General features: G+C 43.0%; 2 protein-coding genes across 2 annotated transcripts in view; one reads left to right on the forward strand and one right to left on the reverse strand.

Moving 5' to 3' along the window:
* Positions 1-1,356: 1,356 nt before the first annotated feature.
* On the reverse strand, positions 1,357-12,520 carry si:dkey-110g7.8 (GTPase IMAP family member 8). The gene is made up of 7 exons (XM_034893777.1): positions 12,510-12,520; positions 7,081-7,492; positions 5,741-6,296; positions 5,024-5,121; positions 4,751-4,882; positions 4,020-4,610; positions 1,357-3,566 (listed from the first exon to the last, which is right to left on the reverse strand). Exons 2-7 carry the CDS (start codon positions 7,109-7,111, stop codon positions 3,493-3,495), a joined length of 1,482 nt encoding a protein of 493 aa, XP_034749668.1. The 5' UTR covers positions 7,112-7,492; positions 12,510-12,520; the 3' UTR covers positions 1,357-3,492.
* Positions 8,478-15,416, forward strand: part of adsl (adenylosuccinate lyase) — a 9,411-nt gene continuing 2,472 nt past the window's right edge. Inside the window, exons 1-9 of the mRNA XM_034893780.1 lie at positions 8,478-8,772; positions 11,269-11,472; positions 11,691-11,735; positions 11,991-12,070; positions 13,434-13,605; positions 13,735-13,781; positions 14,020-14,110; positions 14,277-14,346; positions 14,799-14,946. Coding sequence (XP_034749671.1) covers positions 8,629-8,772; positions 11,269-11,472; positions 11,691-11,735; positions 11,991-12,070; positions 13,434-13,605; positions 13,735-13,781; positions 14,020-14,110; positions 14,277-14,346; positions 14,799-14,946 — 1,001 coding nt within the window. The 5' untranslated portion in view covers positions 8,478-8,628. The remainder of the gene's footprint in view (positions 8,773-11,268; positions 11,473-11,690; positions 11,736-11,990; positions 12,071-13,433; positions 13,606-13,734; positions 13,782-14,019; positions 14,111-14,276; positions 14,347-14,798; positions 14,947-15,416) is intronic.

Raw genomic sequence — 15,416 nt, forward strand, 5'->3', positions numbered from 1 at the left:
AAGTTTACATTTGTAAAGCACTGTGTCCCGCTCTTGAAAGTGTTTTCAGTTTATGAATGTAACCTTGTCCCGCACAAATACTCTTTTGTTCCCAGTCTGATAATACATTACAATGAGCCTGTGGATGTTCATGAGAGTGGGGACTTTTTTTAAACAAACTGAGGAGGATAATGGAGTCCTCCTGACCAGCAGCATGCTGAGGACACATGTATTCAATCAACAGTCATGTGAGGTTTAAGTGCAATTTTTAAGTGCAAGGGACCAGTTTCAGATAAAAAAACAAGTTATATTTCAGTGTGTTTTGTCTGCTGACCACCTAATTAAGAAAACTGCTGAAGATATAGTGTGTGCCCAAAAGACTACTTGTATTTGCCATAGTCCGTGGGAGAATAGGAGAGCACGTGAAAGAGGGATAAAGAGAGTGCTGACCTCGGCACAGCTTGAATAATATTACCAACAAAAATGCGTTCAGCCTACAACTGGCCCTGAATGTGCACACTGTAATTGGTCCAGGCTTCTGTCCAGATAGCTTAGAGACGCTCTTTATCTGGACGCACGCCAAAGTCAAAAGATGGTGCAGAGCCATTTAGAAAAAAACAGTACTTGTGCTTTACTGTACTAACGTTTTTGTAAGGTTAAGTTGACAGGTTAAAAGATTAAAAACCGTTTTTGTTTTATTGCCCTTAAGGTACTATGTACTGCCTGAGTCTGCTTTTTTTATTTTATTTTTTACCTGTAATTGCACAAAAGATCATCAAGATGTATTCAAGTTTTTTTGTTTGTTTTTTAACTATTCTTCTCAGTGTAATTATCCTTACATTAGTACTGAAGGGATGCTCTTGCAGACAAATTTGCTTGCTACAGGGCCACCTAGTGACAATACTGCACAATTACTATTTCCACCACACTATGGAGCATGTAGTATACAGGGAAGCATTTTGTATTGCAGTCCATTAGTGGGAGCGATGTACACGACAAATAATAAAAAAAAAAGAAAAGGTTAAAGGTCCTATATGCTCGTATTCAGGTTCAAACTTTAGATTTTGGGTTTTAATTTGAACATGTTTACATGCTTTAATGTTAAAATCATTATTTGTCTTATACGGTCTGTCTGAATATACCTGTATTCACCTTTAGTCTGAAACGCCGTCCCGAAAAGGTCCGCTCTTATTGGACAGCGTTTTTTGGCGTTCCGCATCTGCACTCTAGGAGTGTATGCACCGAAGGACAGTAACAATACTTTCTACTTATATAGTAAAGTTGTGACATCAAAAACATACATATATATGTATATATAAAGAACATGGAAATCTCACTTTTTACAATATGGGAATAAGATGAAAGTACAATACACAACAATATATCCATATCTTTTATTATTGTCTGAGGATGAGCAAAGTAGGCTACTGATGATACAATCACCATTTGGGAAGGACCACACAGGAAGTTACATCACTTTGGTCACACTAAAGTGGCAGAACTTACACAGTGCAAAATGCTTCGCTAAAAGCGTACAATGTTAGACACTGCAAATATACACGGCTTATACAACATATTCACAGGTGAAGTGGGACTCTAAGACTCCAAATGAACGTTTGAAACATCCTCATATCAAATTGTAAAGTCATGCTTGACACACAAAGTGCTGCGGTATCCTACATCACTACATGAAGCACAGCGTCAGTGAGGCATATGGGAAGCAGTGTCAGGGCTCCTTCTATAGGCTACATCATTGGTAGAAAATAACATTTTACAGCACGGCAGTGGTATCGGTCACATATTACTGTATATATGTCTTTATTTTTACCCTTCAGGGTGGGTACTTATTCTATTTTTTTTTCGGTCTAAAAAGTTCGAGGGATGTAATGTCACAGCGGAAAATCACATAGACTTGCTCAAGCAAGAGTCAGACGAATAAGAAGTGAGGTTGCCTTCAACTCTATAGGCACTCGTTTATCTGCATGCGTTGTCTTAACATGCCTCTGTGAGCAGAATATAGATATATTTTAATTATTTCAAAACATCGCTATTGATGTCAGGAACAGATGTCTCACTGATGTAGAAAAAGGTAGTAAAAGCCCTACAGTATGTGAGCTCAAATGGTTCATGAGGTTATGTTGTTTCTGTAGCATGCGAAAGCTTGATGTAGCCCATTAGGATACTGCCCTGCCGCAGGGCTCTACAGTACTCCCACTCTCCCGCTCTGATGCTGAGGCACGTAGCTGAGTCTACCTTGTCGATAAATGCACTGGATGCATGACCACAGACAGCGAAGCGGAGCCGGCCCAAGCTGCTCCGCAGGGATCTGAGACTGCACACAGTTTCAATACAGCCTTTCCTGTAACTGTTCTGAGCAGCTCGCAACATTGAATGCTACGGCAGAGGTGGGCTCAGAATGGCTACATTTACTTCTGTAAATGGATTCAATGTAGTTTTTTTTCAGCACAAGAAAACCAAAGCAACCAATTACAACCAAAGTGCAAACACTGACTCTCTTTTACTTCCAGGGAACCAAAGCAAATGCTGAGAGAAAAAAAAAAAAACTCCACTCTGTATTAATATGTGACTTACGTCTGCAGTTTAGCAATCAGCAATAATCAGCGTTTCTGTAAATGCACCAGATTTTGCCCTGGAGGAAGCAATTCAACCCCGACTCCCTGAGTAGAAACTAATCCAATGTTAATGATTAGAATTTTAATACCACTCATGTCTGAATATGTACTTTTTATGATACTGGAGTGCACAAACAACTCAAGACTCTTTCTAGTTAGTTGTTTTTTTACATTGGAGTGCACACATTCCAGTACACATTATTATCTTTTGTCCCACTGTCGATTTGGTGTTCAATCGGTTAGCTTTTACTCAGACCATTTCCTTTTAACCCTTTTTTAATCAAACTAATTTAAAGTGAATGACAAAAATGGCACTTGATGTAGAAGGGGATGGCTGCATTGTCAAATATCACCCAAATTCATGATACATGTCAGTCTAAACAGTATATAGAAATGACTCTAAGTCCTTTTGGTTACAATAACCAAATGTGACAACTACTGCAGACGGGAGTCCTAGCGCCAAATCGGTCTTCTTTTAGTTTTGATTTTACGCTTTCAACTTGTATCAGGGTGGTCTGAACACATAGTTACAATGACGAGTAATTATTTACTCTGCAGTGTTAAAACAGGGTCTCTATAGCAGCAGTTATGATATCTGTGTACATGCTCACAAACAGGAATCAGTCTCTGATCCCTTGAAGCAAAAGCAGACTATTTCTCCTCCACCTGGGGTTTGAGGAGAGTTTGCACCTTCAGTCCAGGTTGACCCCTTTGCTCAGCAATCAGTTCGGCCTTTCTAACAAAGAGCTACCCTAGGCGAGACTCCCCTGTTCCAAGCCATTTGTTTTCCCTAAAACTCTTTGGAGGTTGGCGTTTGGGCCTGTTGAAGACTCAGAACAAGGATGAAAAGCAGGACCACTTTCCTTTTAGTGCGATGGTGTCACTGTAGCTGGCATCCTCGACAGTCGTCCTCCGGCTCAGTGTTGTCAGAAGAGTAAGAGCTCTCCTCGCTCACTGTCAAACGCAACACAGGTATATTAGACAGAGGTATAATATGACATATCAGTGTTTAGACACAAACCTCAGACAATAACACCCTAAACTAGGGCTGGGCAATATATTGATATTATATCTATATCGTGGTATAAGACTAGATATCGTCCTAGATTTTAGATATCGTAGTATCGTAAAAGGGCATAAGTGTTACCAGACTGTTGTAATTGTTCCATTATTTGCCTTTCCCACTAAGTCATTATTATTATCCACATTACTGATGATTATTTATCAATAATCTCATTGTGTAAATATTTTGTGAATGCACCAATAGTCAACACTACAATAGTGTTGCGGTATCGATGGCGAGGTAATTGGTCAAAAATATAGTGATATTTGATTTTCTCCATATTTCCCACCCCTACCCTGAACACTTGTAAAAAACATTCATGGAAATAAACTTGTGTGACTTACACCACTCTGTCTGTATGGGGAGGAAGGCCTTGTCACCGTTCTCTCTGATCATCTCCTCCATCTTATCCAGTAGGACTGACACACTCCTGTCCTTGCCAGGAATCTTGCTGTCCAGGACGTGGTAATAGTTCCCACAGTATTCGAGTAGTCTTTGCAGCTCCCTCCCACCCCTAAGAATGTGCTCCTCGATGGGCGTGCGGCCCAGCCAATCACCACAGCTGAACAGCACCATGGTGTGGAGGCACGCACTGTCACCAAACAGAGTCTCTATGTGAGCCAGGAGTGTCCGCCTCTTCCTGGCGGTGAGGGACGAGACGACGGGGAGGACCAGTAGCAGGGTGTGGGGTCCAGGTCGCAGGAGGGCCGCTCCGCGCTGGGACTCCTGGCGGATGCGCTTTGGAGTCCGCCGAACCGAGAACCAATCCCAGCCAGGGGTGTCGACGATTGTGATCCGACGGCCGGATACAAGCGCCTGCCTCCTGAGGCACAGCTCCGTCTCCTGGCCCGATTCAAAGTACCGACGGCCGAGGATGGAGTTCCCCACCGAGCTCTTTCCGACACCCTTCCAGCCTAACAAGAGCAGTCTCAACTCTGCCGAGACGGAAACAAGGAAAGAATGACATATGAAGTAGAATATATATTGATTGACCGGAATGAGTAAGCCGTTTCCTAGAACACCAATTCAGGACTGACTCACTAACACACACACACACACACACACACACACACACCTCTGGGAGGTCCTCCGATCATCTGGTCCCTCTGTCTAGCGTGCTCCTCCATCCTCATCCTCTCCTCCTCCAGAGCTCTCCTGGCCTGCTCCTCCTCCAGTAAAATCAACTCATTCACCTCAAAGTACCAGCCTGCATGACAGCAATAAATGATTTTGTTTATCATTGTATTGATATTGTTTTCTATCAAGTCTATGAAACACATATTGTACTCATCCATAGTGCAATAATATGACTTTATCTGAATATTACGTCATATAAAAAAAAAAAAACCTTGGTTGTCAGTGATCATTTCCTCCACCTTTTCCATCAGCTCGGGTACTTGTGTGTTATCTTCTGTGTCTTTCTTAGTGTTATCGAAGGCGTGGTACCTGCAGGTGAAGGACAAGTCATTTTTTAAGGGACACTCCGCCAATTTTACACATAAAGGTTACTTTACTCATCAGGAGGAGTCTGAGCCTGTGAAAGCAGCTGTATACTGTCTTTGATGGTTTCAAATATCAGATGTTTATGGATGCAGAAGTTAGCCTGTGAAGTACTGTGAGTACTCCACCTACATTACCCACAAAGCAACTTGACCGCTAACAGTTCAGTTGGAGAGTTGGGTGTTTTATGCTAGTAGCGGCTAATGTTGTTCCATACCCCCCCAGCTTTTATTCATTTTAAAACTTGACGATGCAGACTCAAGCGACATGAGGCACTTCATCAGAGTTTGCAAGACTCCTTCTGGATCCGCAAGAGACTTCATACAGCTTTTTGCACTGATGCAGTAGTATTCCCCTGAGACATGTACAGAGGCTTTGACACTATTTAACTGCTGCTACACACTCTTTGATATATAAAATCGGTGGAGTTCCCCTTTAAGCTGTCTATTCAACTGCTGCTTCAACCAGATTCAGTAATTATTTGTGATCATTTTCCTTGCACTAACAAAGACATGTGCCTGTGTTTACAGATGGCTAACTCAAAGAGCAAAGACAGACAATGTACCTGCTTCCACATCTCTCCACCAGCCACTGCAGGGACTCTCCGGTGTTCGCTATGTGCTCCTCAATGAAGACCTCTTTGGGCAGCTTGTCCACCCCCGTAAAGACCACCATGGAGTACCTCCAGGTCCCTCCACCCAGGGCCCCCAGCTGCTCCTCTGCAGCCCTCCTCTCCGTTTCTCCGAAGGGCTGGGTGACCGACACCACCAGCAGGATGGCGTGGGGTCCAGGAGGGCAGAGAATGGCCCCCATGCACGGCCCCTCGCTGTCCAGGCTCTGTGGGGCCCGGGACGGGTTGTCCGACTCGGCGCCGGCATCGTCGTTGTTGTCAGCTTCGCTGTTATCCTCTGGGTCACTTGGGATGGCCCATGGTGGGGTGTCCACCACAGTGACCCGTCGTCCGTAGATCTCCGTCTGGCCAACGTTGCTGTGAGTGGTCTCTGTCCCAGTGTCGAAGACCTCATCCCCCAGGATGCTGTTGGCGGTGGAGGTCTTACCAGACTGTGGTCCCCCCAGTATCAACAGTCTTCGCTCAGGGGGGTGTCGGCCCCTGGGGTCCCCTGTTGAAACACAGCAAGATTAAACTGGAGGTTTGTTGACAGCAGTTATCCCCCAAAGGAAATTATCTTTATCCTTTATTAAAGCTGTAATCTCCGGTTCTGTCTCTAAAGTATGGTCCACAAAGTGTTTTTTTGTAGATCGTGCATTCTTTTCACTTCACCATATATCCCTCTCCAACTCGTGGACTCTCCCTCATTTCTGTCCTGAGAAGGGTGCTTCTTATCTGATTTCCATGTAACATTATACCTCGTCTCCTTAACTGCCTACACTTTCACTCTTGTCCTTGTCCCATTCTCTCCCCCTAACCTCCCTCCCAGCATGCCTCCTCTTTGTTTTCCTCTGTCCATAGCCTTTGGGAAAACTGGGTCAGACAGAAGGAAGCTTGGACTCCCAGAGAGAATGGCATGTGTACAGAAAATGATTAGGTAAAAGGTACATGAATGAGATATAGTTTTCATTAACGGCATCACAGAAGTATGCAAATATTCAGAGGATGTCAAGAGGAACGACACCTAGCCTGTGTGGATGACAAGAGGGGAGAAAATAGAGGGAGGAGAGGGAAGTTCCTAGATTTTACCCCTGTTACTCAACACTGCTGACACTTTCCATGTGAGCTGCTAAACACAGAAAGTTGACTCAAGCAACAGTTTCACAGTATTGTGGATGTTGGTGGTCCATATAAGGAAATGGCTCCGAGTTTAGCCTGGATGCTGTAAGTGAATGAATAGGGATGCAGAGGGAACATGCGGCGAGGTGTGCGGCTAAAAAGAAAAATCCACTCACCAGTGTCCGAGGCAGAGGACACAGCAGCCATCTTGTGTGTAGAACCTCTGGCTTCCTCCTCCTCGGCCCCCCTCCTCCTTCTCCTTCTTGCCTCCACGGTGGCTTCCTCTTCTTGCCTCTTCAGAAAGCGATGGATCCTGAGGGGCTCGCGAAAGGCTGGCAGCTCAAATGCTTCTGGGCTCTCTCTTTCACTCTAACCCTCATTCTACTGCAGTGTTACTCACTCTACCCTCTGATTTCCTATTTCTACCCCTGCTTTCCTTTCTCTCTTCATGCCTCCTCTGCCATTCAACCTCTCCCCCGCTCTCTCTATTTTTTATTTTTTTTTAATCTATTTTCCTCAACACCCCCTCTACCCACTATGGCTCTTTTCTGTCTTTAACCCTGTAGCTTCTCTCCCCTTCTCCCTGTGCTCTGTCTTTTTATTTATCTGTCCCAGCAGTGGGGAAAGAGTGTGCAATGCAGGAGACTGGAAGCCAAATCCACCCCTGCTGCAGCAGCTCCAGGAACATGTCTCGTCATTTTCCTTAAGTAAAACAGAGGAAGCTGTTCCTCCCACTCGCTTGCATCACACAGCAGCAGCAGCAGCAGCGTGGCACTGAATGCAGACTGCGGTCAGGAGGACAGATAGAAAGATGGATAGACAGAGAGAGAGAAAGAGAGAGAGAAAGAGAGAGAGAGAGAGAGAGAGAGAGAGAGAGAGAGAGAGGGAGAGAGAGAGAGAGAGAGGGGGAGCACTCTGTTCTCTGTTTACAGCTGGATATATTCCCCAGATGCTGCATCACGCACAAACACAACTATTTATATGATGCCTGCAGACATATAAACATTGAGGCAGGGGAGGGGATGTATACTGCATGAATAAGCTACATTTAAATATTGATATCAGCCACAGCTTACATAATACATAAAATCTCCCATAAATAGCAGATGACTGTAAGACGTTATCTAACTGCATTGAATTCTAAGCACTGTCATTAAAATATGAGTCATTTCTGAAGTATATTGAACTCCAAAATGATTTTAAAAAATCATCCTGAATGTCTGAGCTCATCCTTGGCTCCTTAACAGGTTGAAAATGTAGACTACGCTGTGTGGCGAGATACATTCACGGACCGAAGCAAAATCACGTTTAAAAACAACCATTAGTTGAAAAAAATAACAACAGTGATACAATTCGTAACGTTTGTTGACGTACTTTCATGGACTGTGGCGTTTGTTTGTTTCTAACTACGTAGCGTCGCAGCTGTTTTAAAAAAAAAACAATTAAAGAGCAATTAGGCGATGACGCCATTTTCCCGTACATTATCAAAAGTGTCGTACCCTTTCTTTAACTGTCTATGGGTTATGTCTATGGTCTATGGTCGGTCACGTGGCCTACCTCCCGCCGTACGCCGACTGGTAGTGTCGTAAAAGCTTCCCTGGTCACATGTGATGCTACAAGCTGAAGTCGGCGCGGTTACTTGGGAAGCAAGTGTGTGTGTTGGTGTTGGTGAAGGTGCAGGGCAGACTTTGGAGTTTTAGCGGACACCACTCTTTCTTACAAACATGGAGGGAGCCGACGAGTTCATGAAGTACCGTTCCCCGCTGGTGTCGAGGTATGCCAGCAAGGAAATGGCGTACAACTTCAGTGACAGGAAGAAATTTACAACCTGGAGAAAGCTGTGGATCTACCTGGCTAAGGCTGAGAAGGTTTGACACATGTAGCAGCACTATAGAAACCCTGTGGTCTTGCTACTGTTGTTTTTATGTGCACACATTTCATTCTTAAGTCTTATGATCTTTTTCGACCTTCACAGAGCCCTTCCAAGTTCAAGTTCCTGCTCTAAATATAGTTTTCGGGAGAAGCCCCCTCAGCTTTAAGCATGGTTGTCAGGTCCTGAGCTAAACAGAGTTATGGCTTCTCCTTGTCCCATACAATAAACAGAAAAAACACCGCATGAAGTATTAAGAATAACAACAAACAGTTTTAGGTGAGTCAAGACTTGCCTTGCTAAAAAACATGGAACCATAATTCAAGTCTTTTCAATTGTAACAGCTTTAAATGACAGAAATCATTTGAAGCTTAAATGGAAATATTGTTTATCTTATAAATGAAATGTACTTTTTCCTTTTATTTATCAACACATTTTAACTTTTGAATATGAAATTTAGCAACTACAAAAGGAATATCCGTTTATATTCAGCTTATATACAGGTGCAAACTCTTATATTTGTATTTTAGGATTCCGAATAGCCTACTACTTGTTTGCATGGACTGTTCATAAAGATGGAGGCTGGTAAAAGTACGAAGGTTATACTGTCCTGCATTTAGATAGTTACTTTACCTGTTAGCAGTGGTGGAATGTAACTAAGTACATTTAAAGTACTGTACTTAAGTGGCCATTTTAGTTGTTGTCCATTATCCCATCCTCTTTCAGTCACTCAGTTTTTTCTGATTTGTACATGTCTAGAGACAGTGATCTAAAAATAAAGAAAACACTTTATCAGAATCAAGCTTGCGATCATTACAGAGAGAAACAATTTTTTTCCCCACGCCAAATGAAAAAAACAATATATAAATATAATGTTTACACTGATTGAAATAGTCAAACCCAGGACTCCATGTTTTAATCGCTGCACCACTAAGTCTAAAAATGGAAATATTCTACATGTGTTGTACATCATTTTACACACATTGCCTCAAACGTCTGTTGTATTTGGTTTCTTTGGAAACTCAAGCTCTAAACTAGAATTAGAGTACTACAGCGTACGTACTGATGGCTTCAGGGCTTAATAGAAAATGCCCTCTAAAAACATCTTGACATTTAGCTCCGTAACCAACCCGCCATGTGATCTCCTAAGGTCCCCCAGCTCATGTTTAGCACACTGGGGTCATCAAGGTGTATCAAAAAGACAAATGATATGTTTTACCAAGCAGATTTTTGCAGTTGCTGATGATTTCCAAATATCTACTTGGCTAACATTACTCTGTAGGCATCACACAAGCTGAAACAGTAAGTCTGCAAGTCTTATAATTGCTCAGAGTGAATTCTGAGGGGAGGGCAGGGTGTGGGGGGGGGGGGTTATCTGGTGACAGACCCTCTCTCACCTCACATGACCACACACTAATCCGAACTGATCAGTCAGTCTTTTCTACTATTGCTGTACTCCTAGATGTTCTTCAGGGGGTTAGCTCTGCTACAGTTAGCCTGTGTGTGAGAGTTTAGTGCGGCCTGTGGCTGCCACTGTGTGGCTTGGATGTGAAAATAGCATGCAGAGAATGTGACAGTAACAGGAGACGGTCCCCTGACAGGCTGCATGTTAGTAGCCTCCGCCAACTGTGGACAACATTTGTAGCCTTGGTAGTGTTCAACTGTAAGTTTTTTTTATTTGTCTGGTCAGGCAAAGTCAGATTTTCCTGACCCCTACACGAATAGTTTTTTTTCTTTTTTGAAAAATAAATCAATAAATGAAAAAAATAAAAGATTGAAAGAAAAACATGAAAAGTTTCAAAGCCGTAAAAAAACACACACACATCCAAAGTGCCAAAGAAAGCTAGAAAAGCGCTGGGAAAAAAAAGTGTCCAAACGTTGAAAGCATCAACAGCTTAGACAAATGTCAAACAAAAAAGTCAAAAGCAGCAACTAAATTCTCTGGTGGCCAGCAGCACATTTACATAAAATCAAGTCAAGTCAACAAGCTTTTTTCCAACGAGGGCAAGAGACCGATGACGCCATGATGCCCTAACGGGCAGGTGGGTGAGCTGTTACATTTACTTGCCAGAGGGGGCGTTTTATTGCCCCGGGCCATTGGGCAACGCTTATTGCTGAACCCTGTGTGTCTAATGTTGGGTCAAAAACAACTTTGATTTGGCCTGGCCACATGCTTGACCTTTGAACTGTGACTGTCTTGTGTTGTAACATAGAGGGAGAGAGAGGTACTTTCAGTGATTGGGCTCAATATCTTAATTAACCCATTCTGTAGGTCCATCCCAGGACTGCTGTATCCAATAAAACTCCGATCTAATCAGGATCTCACGAGGAGAGCACACAGGAGGATGACTAATGTCATCATCTGGCTGTCTGTCTCCTGTTCAAACATCTTTAAAGTGATGAGATAATATTGTATTTAAAAAATAAAATAAAAGTCTTCCTTCTTTCTCTCACCGTGTCTCTCCTTTCCTGTCTTCATCCATGTCCTCCTCAGGCTTTGGGTCTGCCCATCACCGACGCCCAGATTCTGGAGATGGAGAGCCATGAGGTGGACATTGACTTTGCCATGGCGGCCGAGGAGGAGCGGAAGCTCAGGCACGACGTCATGGCCCACGTCCACACCTTCGCACACTGCTGCCCCACTGCTGCTCCCATCATCCACCTCGGTGCCACCTCCTGCTACGTGGGAGACAATACTGTAATTATGATGGGACATCTTGATGAGGATAATAATCTTTGATAATAATCTATTTTCTCTCCAACCTGTCATGTAATGATATATATATATATATCTACATGTAAAAAAAAAAAAAAAAAAAAATCCACAAGGAATAATTCACATCTAGAAATGACAGTACTGCATCAAGGTGACACATGTTTTGCATGTTCTTTAAGTGGTCTTGTTTTTCTTCTCAGGATCTGATTATGCTGCGTGACGGATTCGACCTTCTCTTGCCTAAGGTGAGGCTCAGCTGTCTGCCAGGAAACACGCACACCCATCCAGTTGTGCATCTATGAAATCACTATATGATTTGTTTTTTTCTTTGCAAGCCTCCGCTGTTCACTAAAAAGTCAGCAATGTAGAAATAATCATCGCAGTCATTTCTTTGCATTGGTTTGGCACACCACACACAAACACAACACATAAATGAGCTTAACATGCGTGACAATTATACGCATTGTGCTATAACTCAGTGTTGCTCTTCTGTTCCACAGCTGGCCAGAGTCATCGACAGGCTGGCAAACTTTGCAGAGAAACACGCTGACCTTCCCACGCTCGGCTTCACACACTACCAGTGAGTCTGAATACAGCTGCCCCTCTCTGAGGGTCGCCTCATCATGTTTTCAAACAATGTTTGTCTTCATCAGCCCGGGGCTCCTTCTTTACCTGATTTTTCTGATCAAGAACATCAGGGGTGTAACCCACAACTGTTCAGGGCGCCTTTCCATGGGCCCCCCCCTCACTCTGACATCTCTCCAATAGTGCATGTATAGCTACTGAGCATGTGTGTTTAAATCAGGCCTGTGTGTGATAACATCAGAGGGAAAACATTGTAATTTCCCCTTGCAGGATTAATAAAGTATTTATTATTTTTCTTAACAATATCAATTCAATGGACCACTATCCAATAGGGGTGGGAATCAACAGAGGCCTCACAATACAAAATCATCATGATACAATGTTATTGCGATTTAAAAATATATTGCAGTATTCTGAGATATACTGCAATTCACTACCTATGCTCACTGGTCACTATAGCTTTACCCAAGCAGTTACGTCTCCTCGGTCAGCCCGAAAGGCCACACCTCCTTTCCTTCCAGTTCTCAGCTGCAAATGACTGGAATGCACTCAAAAAAACTCAAAACCCTTATCTCACTAACTGTTAACTGTTCTCCATCATTCATGCTCTGTTTTTGCACACCCTTATTGCAATACTCCATTCCATTATCTCTGTCATGTTCCATTGCATATTTGGACAAATGCACATCATCACCTGCATTGCTATCTGTTTATGTTCTTTTGCGCTATTCATCCGGCCTGCTATGCTCAACTGTCATTTCACCCACCTTTGTCACACAAAAGATGCATTTCTCTGTTTGTTCATTGTTTTTTAATTACTGCAAAATGGAATTGTCAAGCCAACAAAGAGACCAACACATGCTTTATAATAGGTTAATAGGTCGATACTTGGTATCCGTGTATCAATACAGTATATCCACGGATAATATTGCGATACTATGCTGTATCTATTCCCCCCTTGATCCAATGTCACCAACATACATGTTGTCTGTAAGATGCCCTTTGTTATTTTAGTTTCCCACGTTTATTCCCACATATTTATTCTTTTTATTAAAATTCTTTTAGTAAAAATCTCTGAAAGTACTCCGTAATGAAATGGTCAAATCATATTTATTTATTTTTGCAGTTGCTATAAATGTAACGGTGTAAATGGGCACATGGTCTTGTATTGATTTCAGGCCGCAGAATTGATTCGAAACTGCATCATGACAGACTTTAAGATATCTGCATGTATCGTATCGCTGTCCAAACAAACCAATATAATATCATGTTGTGATAAAACCTGTGATTTACACCCCTAAAGAGCATTGCGGTGTTTACATATTTCCCTTTTCCTCCTCATCGTGCTCGGCCTACAGGCCCGCCCAGTTGACCACGGTAGGAAAGCGAGCGTGTCTGTGGCTGCAGGACTTGGCCATGGACGCGCGGAACCTGCAGCGAGCCCGCGATGATCTGCGTTTCCGGGGGGTTAAGGGCACCACAGGCACCCAGGCCAGCTTCCTGCAGCTCTTTCAGGGGGACCATGATAAGGTTTACTGTACATCATCAATCATTTGACATGTAGACAATGATGAAGATTTAGAATTCAGAAGGATTTTGTTATGGTGAATTATAAATGTAGCAATGCTCACTTTACAATCGTTTTTTTTCTTTTATTAGGTAGAAGAACTCGACAGAATGGTGACAGAGATGGCGGCCTTCAAAAAGTAAGTTCTGTAGTAAAGTAAAAGAAGTACACTTCCCTCCCCTTAAAATGAGTAGAATCACATATGTTCCCTTCAGTATCATTGGATGAAATGTGATTATTAATAAAACAAGACACAGCAGGCATGGAGATGATGTGCAGTTACTGTAAAAACGGCCATAATAAGGGTGGTGTTATTTAAACTAGTTGTGGAGAGTTTTCTTTATTGGCCCTGACGATGTCGTTCCCACGCTCCACAGAGCCTACCTGGTAACCGGACAGACATACAGCCGTAAGGTGGACGTAGACTGTGTGGCCAGCCTAGCCAGCTTGGGAGCTACTGTTCACAAGGTAAGCTGCTGGAGTTGGAGACACGTAGAGGAACGTTGCCATCTAGTGGTGTTAGACGGCACTCTGCACGTGCCCTGATAAACCTGCTTGTTTTTTGCTGACTTTTGAAGTAGAATACTCAAACCTGAGACTTGTTTCTCATCGTGGTTCTGTCTGTCTGCTGCAGATCTGTACAGACATCCGCCTGCTCGCCAACCTGAAGGAGATTGAGGAGCCTTTTGAGAAAGAGCAGATTGGTACATTCACTCATTACTTGCCATATAGTGCTGTATTGCAGGTAGGGCTGGGTGTCATTCAAAAATACAGACGTCAATACCGGGACTTTGACTAGAGTTCCTAAACATTTATTTTTTAAATGCACATTTCCATGCTTGATTTAAAAAAAATATACATATAAATCTGAGTTTGTTACTCAGATTGCTAATTACTTCATAGACAAAGCAGCAAGACAAAGCTTAGATTTTGACAGATAGCTATTTGTCACCCTTGATGGTGTTTTTTGCCTCCAACATCGCCTTCCAGGCAGCTAACCCCGGCCTTAACCCTAAACATAAACGTTGCTAGTCCTGATTGCAGTTATCAGTGCAAAACCGTAGGCAGGTTTTTTTTTTAGCCTTTAGTCTGTCCGTAGTGGGCCGCCACTACAAAGTCAACATTGAGGAAACATTTATATGTCTTCCCCCTCCAGGTTCCAGTGCCATGCCCTACAAGAGGAACCCGATGCGTGCAGAGCGTTGCTGCAGCTTGGCCCGACATCTGGTGGCGCTGATGGCCGACCCGCTGCAGACGGCGTCCGTCCAGTGGCTGGAGAGGACGCTGGACGACAGCGCCAACAGGTTGGCCACACACACACACACACACACACACACACACACACACACATAAATGCACCGCATGTTTAAGATACTGTGATGTGCTTGTGTTGGCAACTCAGTGTTACTCAGTTATTCCCTAAGAAGTTGTTTCTGAATCAACTAAAGGTATCCGGGTTCTGATTTGGTACTAGATCATTGAGAGGCTATTCTCTCTCTAAAGGCTGCAACTAACAGTTATTTTCATTGTCGATTGAATCTGTTGACTATTTTTTCGATTAGTTGTTTGGTCGATAAAGTGTCGGAAAATGGTCAAAAATGCAGATCAGCGTTTTCGAAAAACCAAGCGGACGTCCTAAAATGTCTTGTTTTGTCTACAACTTAAAGATATTTAGTTAACTTTCACAGCGGAGTGAAGAAACTAGAAAATATTAATATTTAAGTCGCTAGAATTAAAGCATTTAAAACAAAAATGACTCTAACCAATTAATCGA

The sequence above is a fragment of the Etheostoma cragini genome, chromosome 15, assembly GCF_013103735.1.
Source record: "Etheostoma cragini isolate CJK2018 chromosome 15, CSU_Ecrag_1.0, whole genome shotgun sequence".
Taxonomy (NCBI): Eukaryota; Metazoa; Chordata; class Actinopteri; order Perciformes; family Percidae; genus Etheostoma; species Etheostoma cragini.

Excerpts from the sequence above, each read along its gene's own strand:
- si:dkey-110g7.8 (XM_034893777.1), bottom strand. The coding sequence starts at position 7,111 with ATGGCTGCTGTGTCCTCTGCCTCGGACACTG. Across the intron at positions 4,883-5,023 it reads AATGATCACTGACAACCAAG|GCTGGTACTTTGAGGTGAAT; the intron begins GTTTTTTTTTTT and ends GCTGTCATGCAG. Across the intron at positions 3,567-4,019 it reads CCCCATACAGACAGAGTGGT|TGAGCGAGGAGAGCTCTTAC; the intron begins GTAAGTCACACA and ends TGCGTTTGACAG.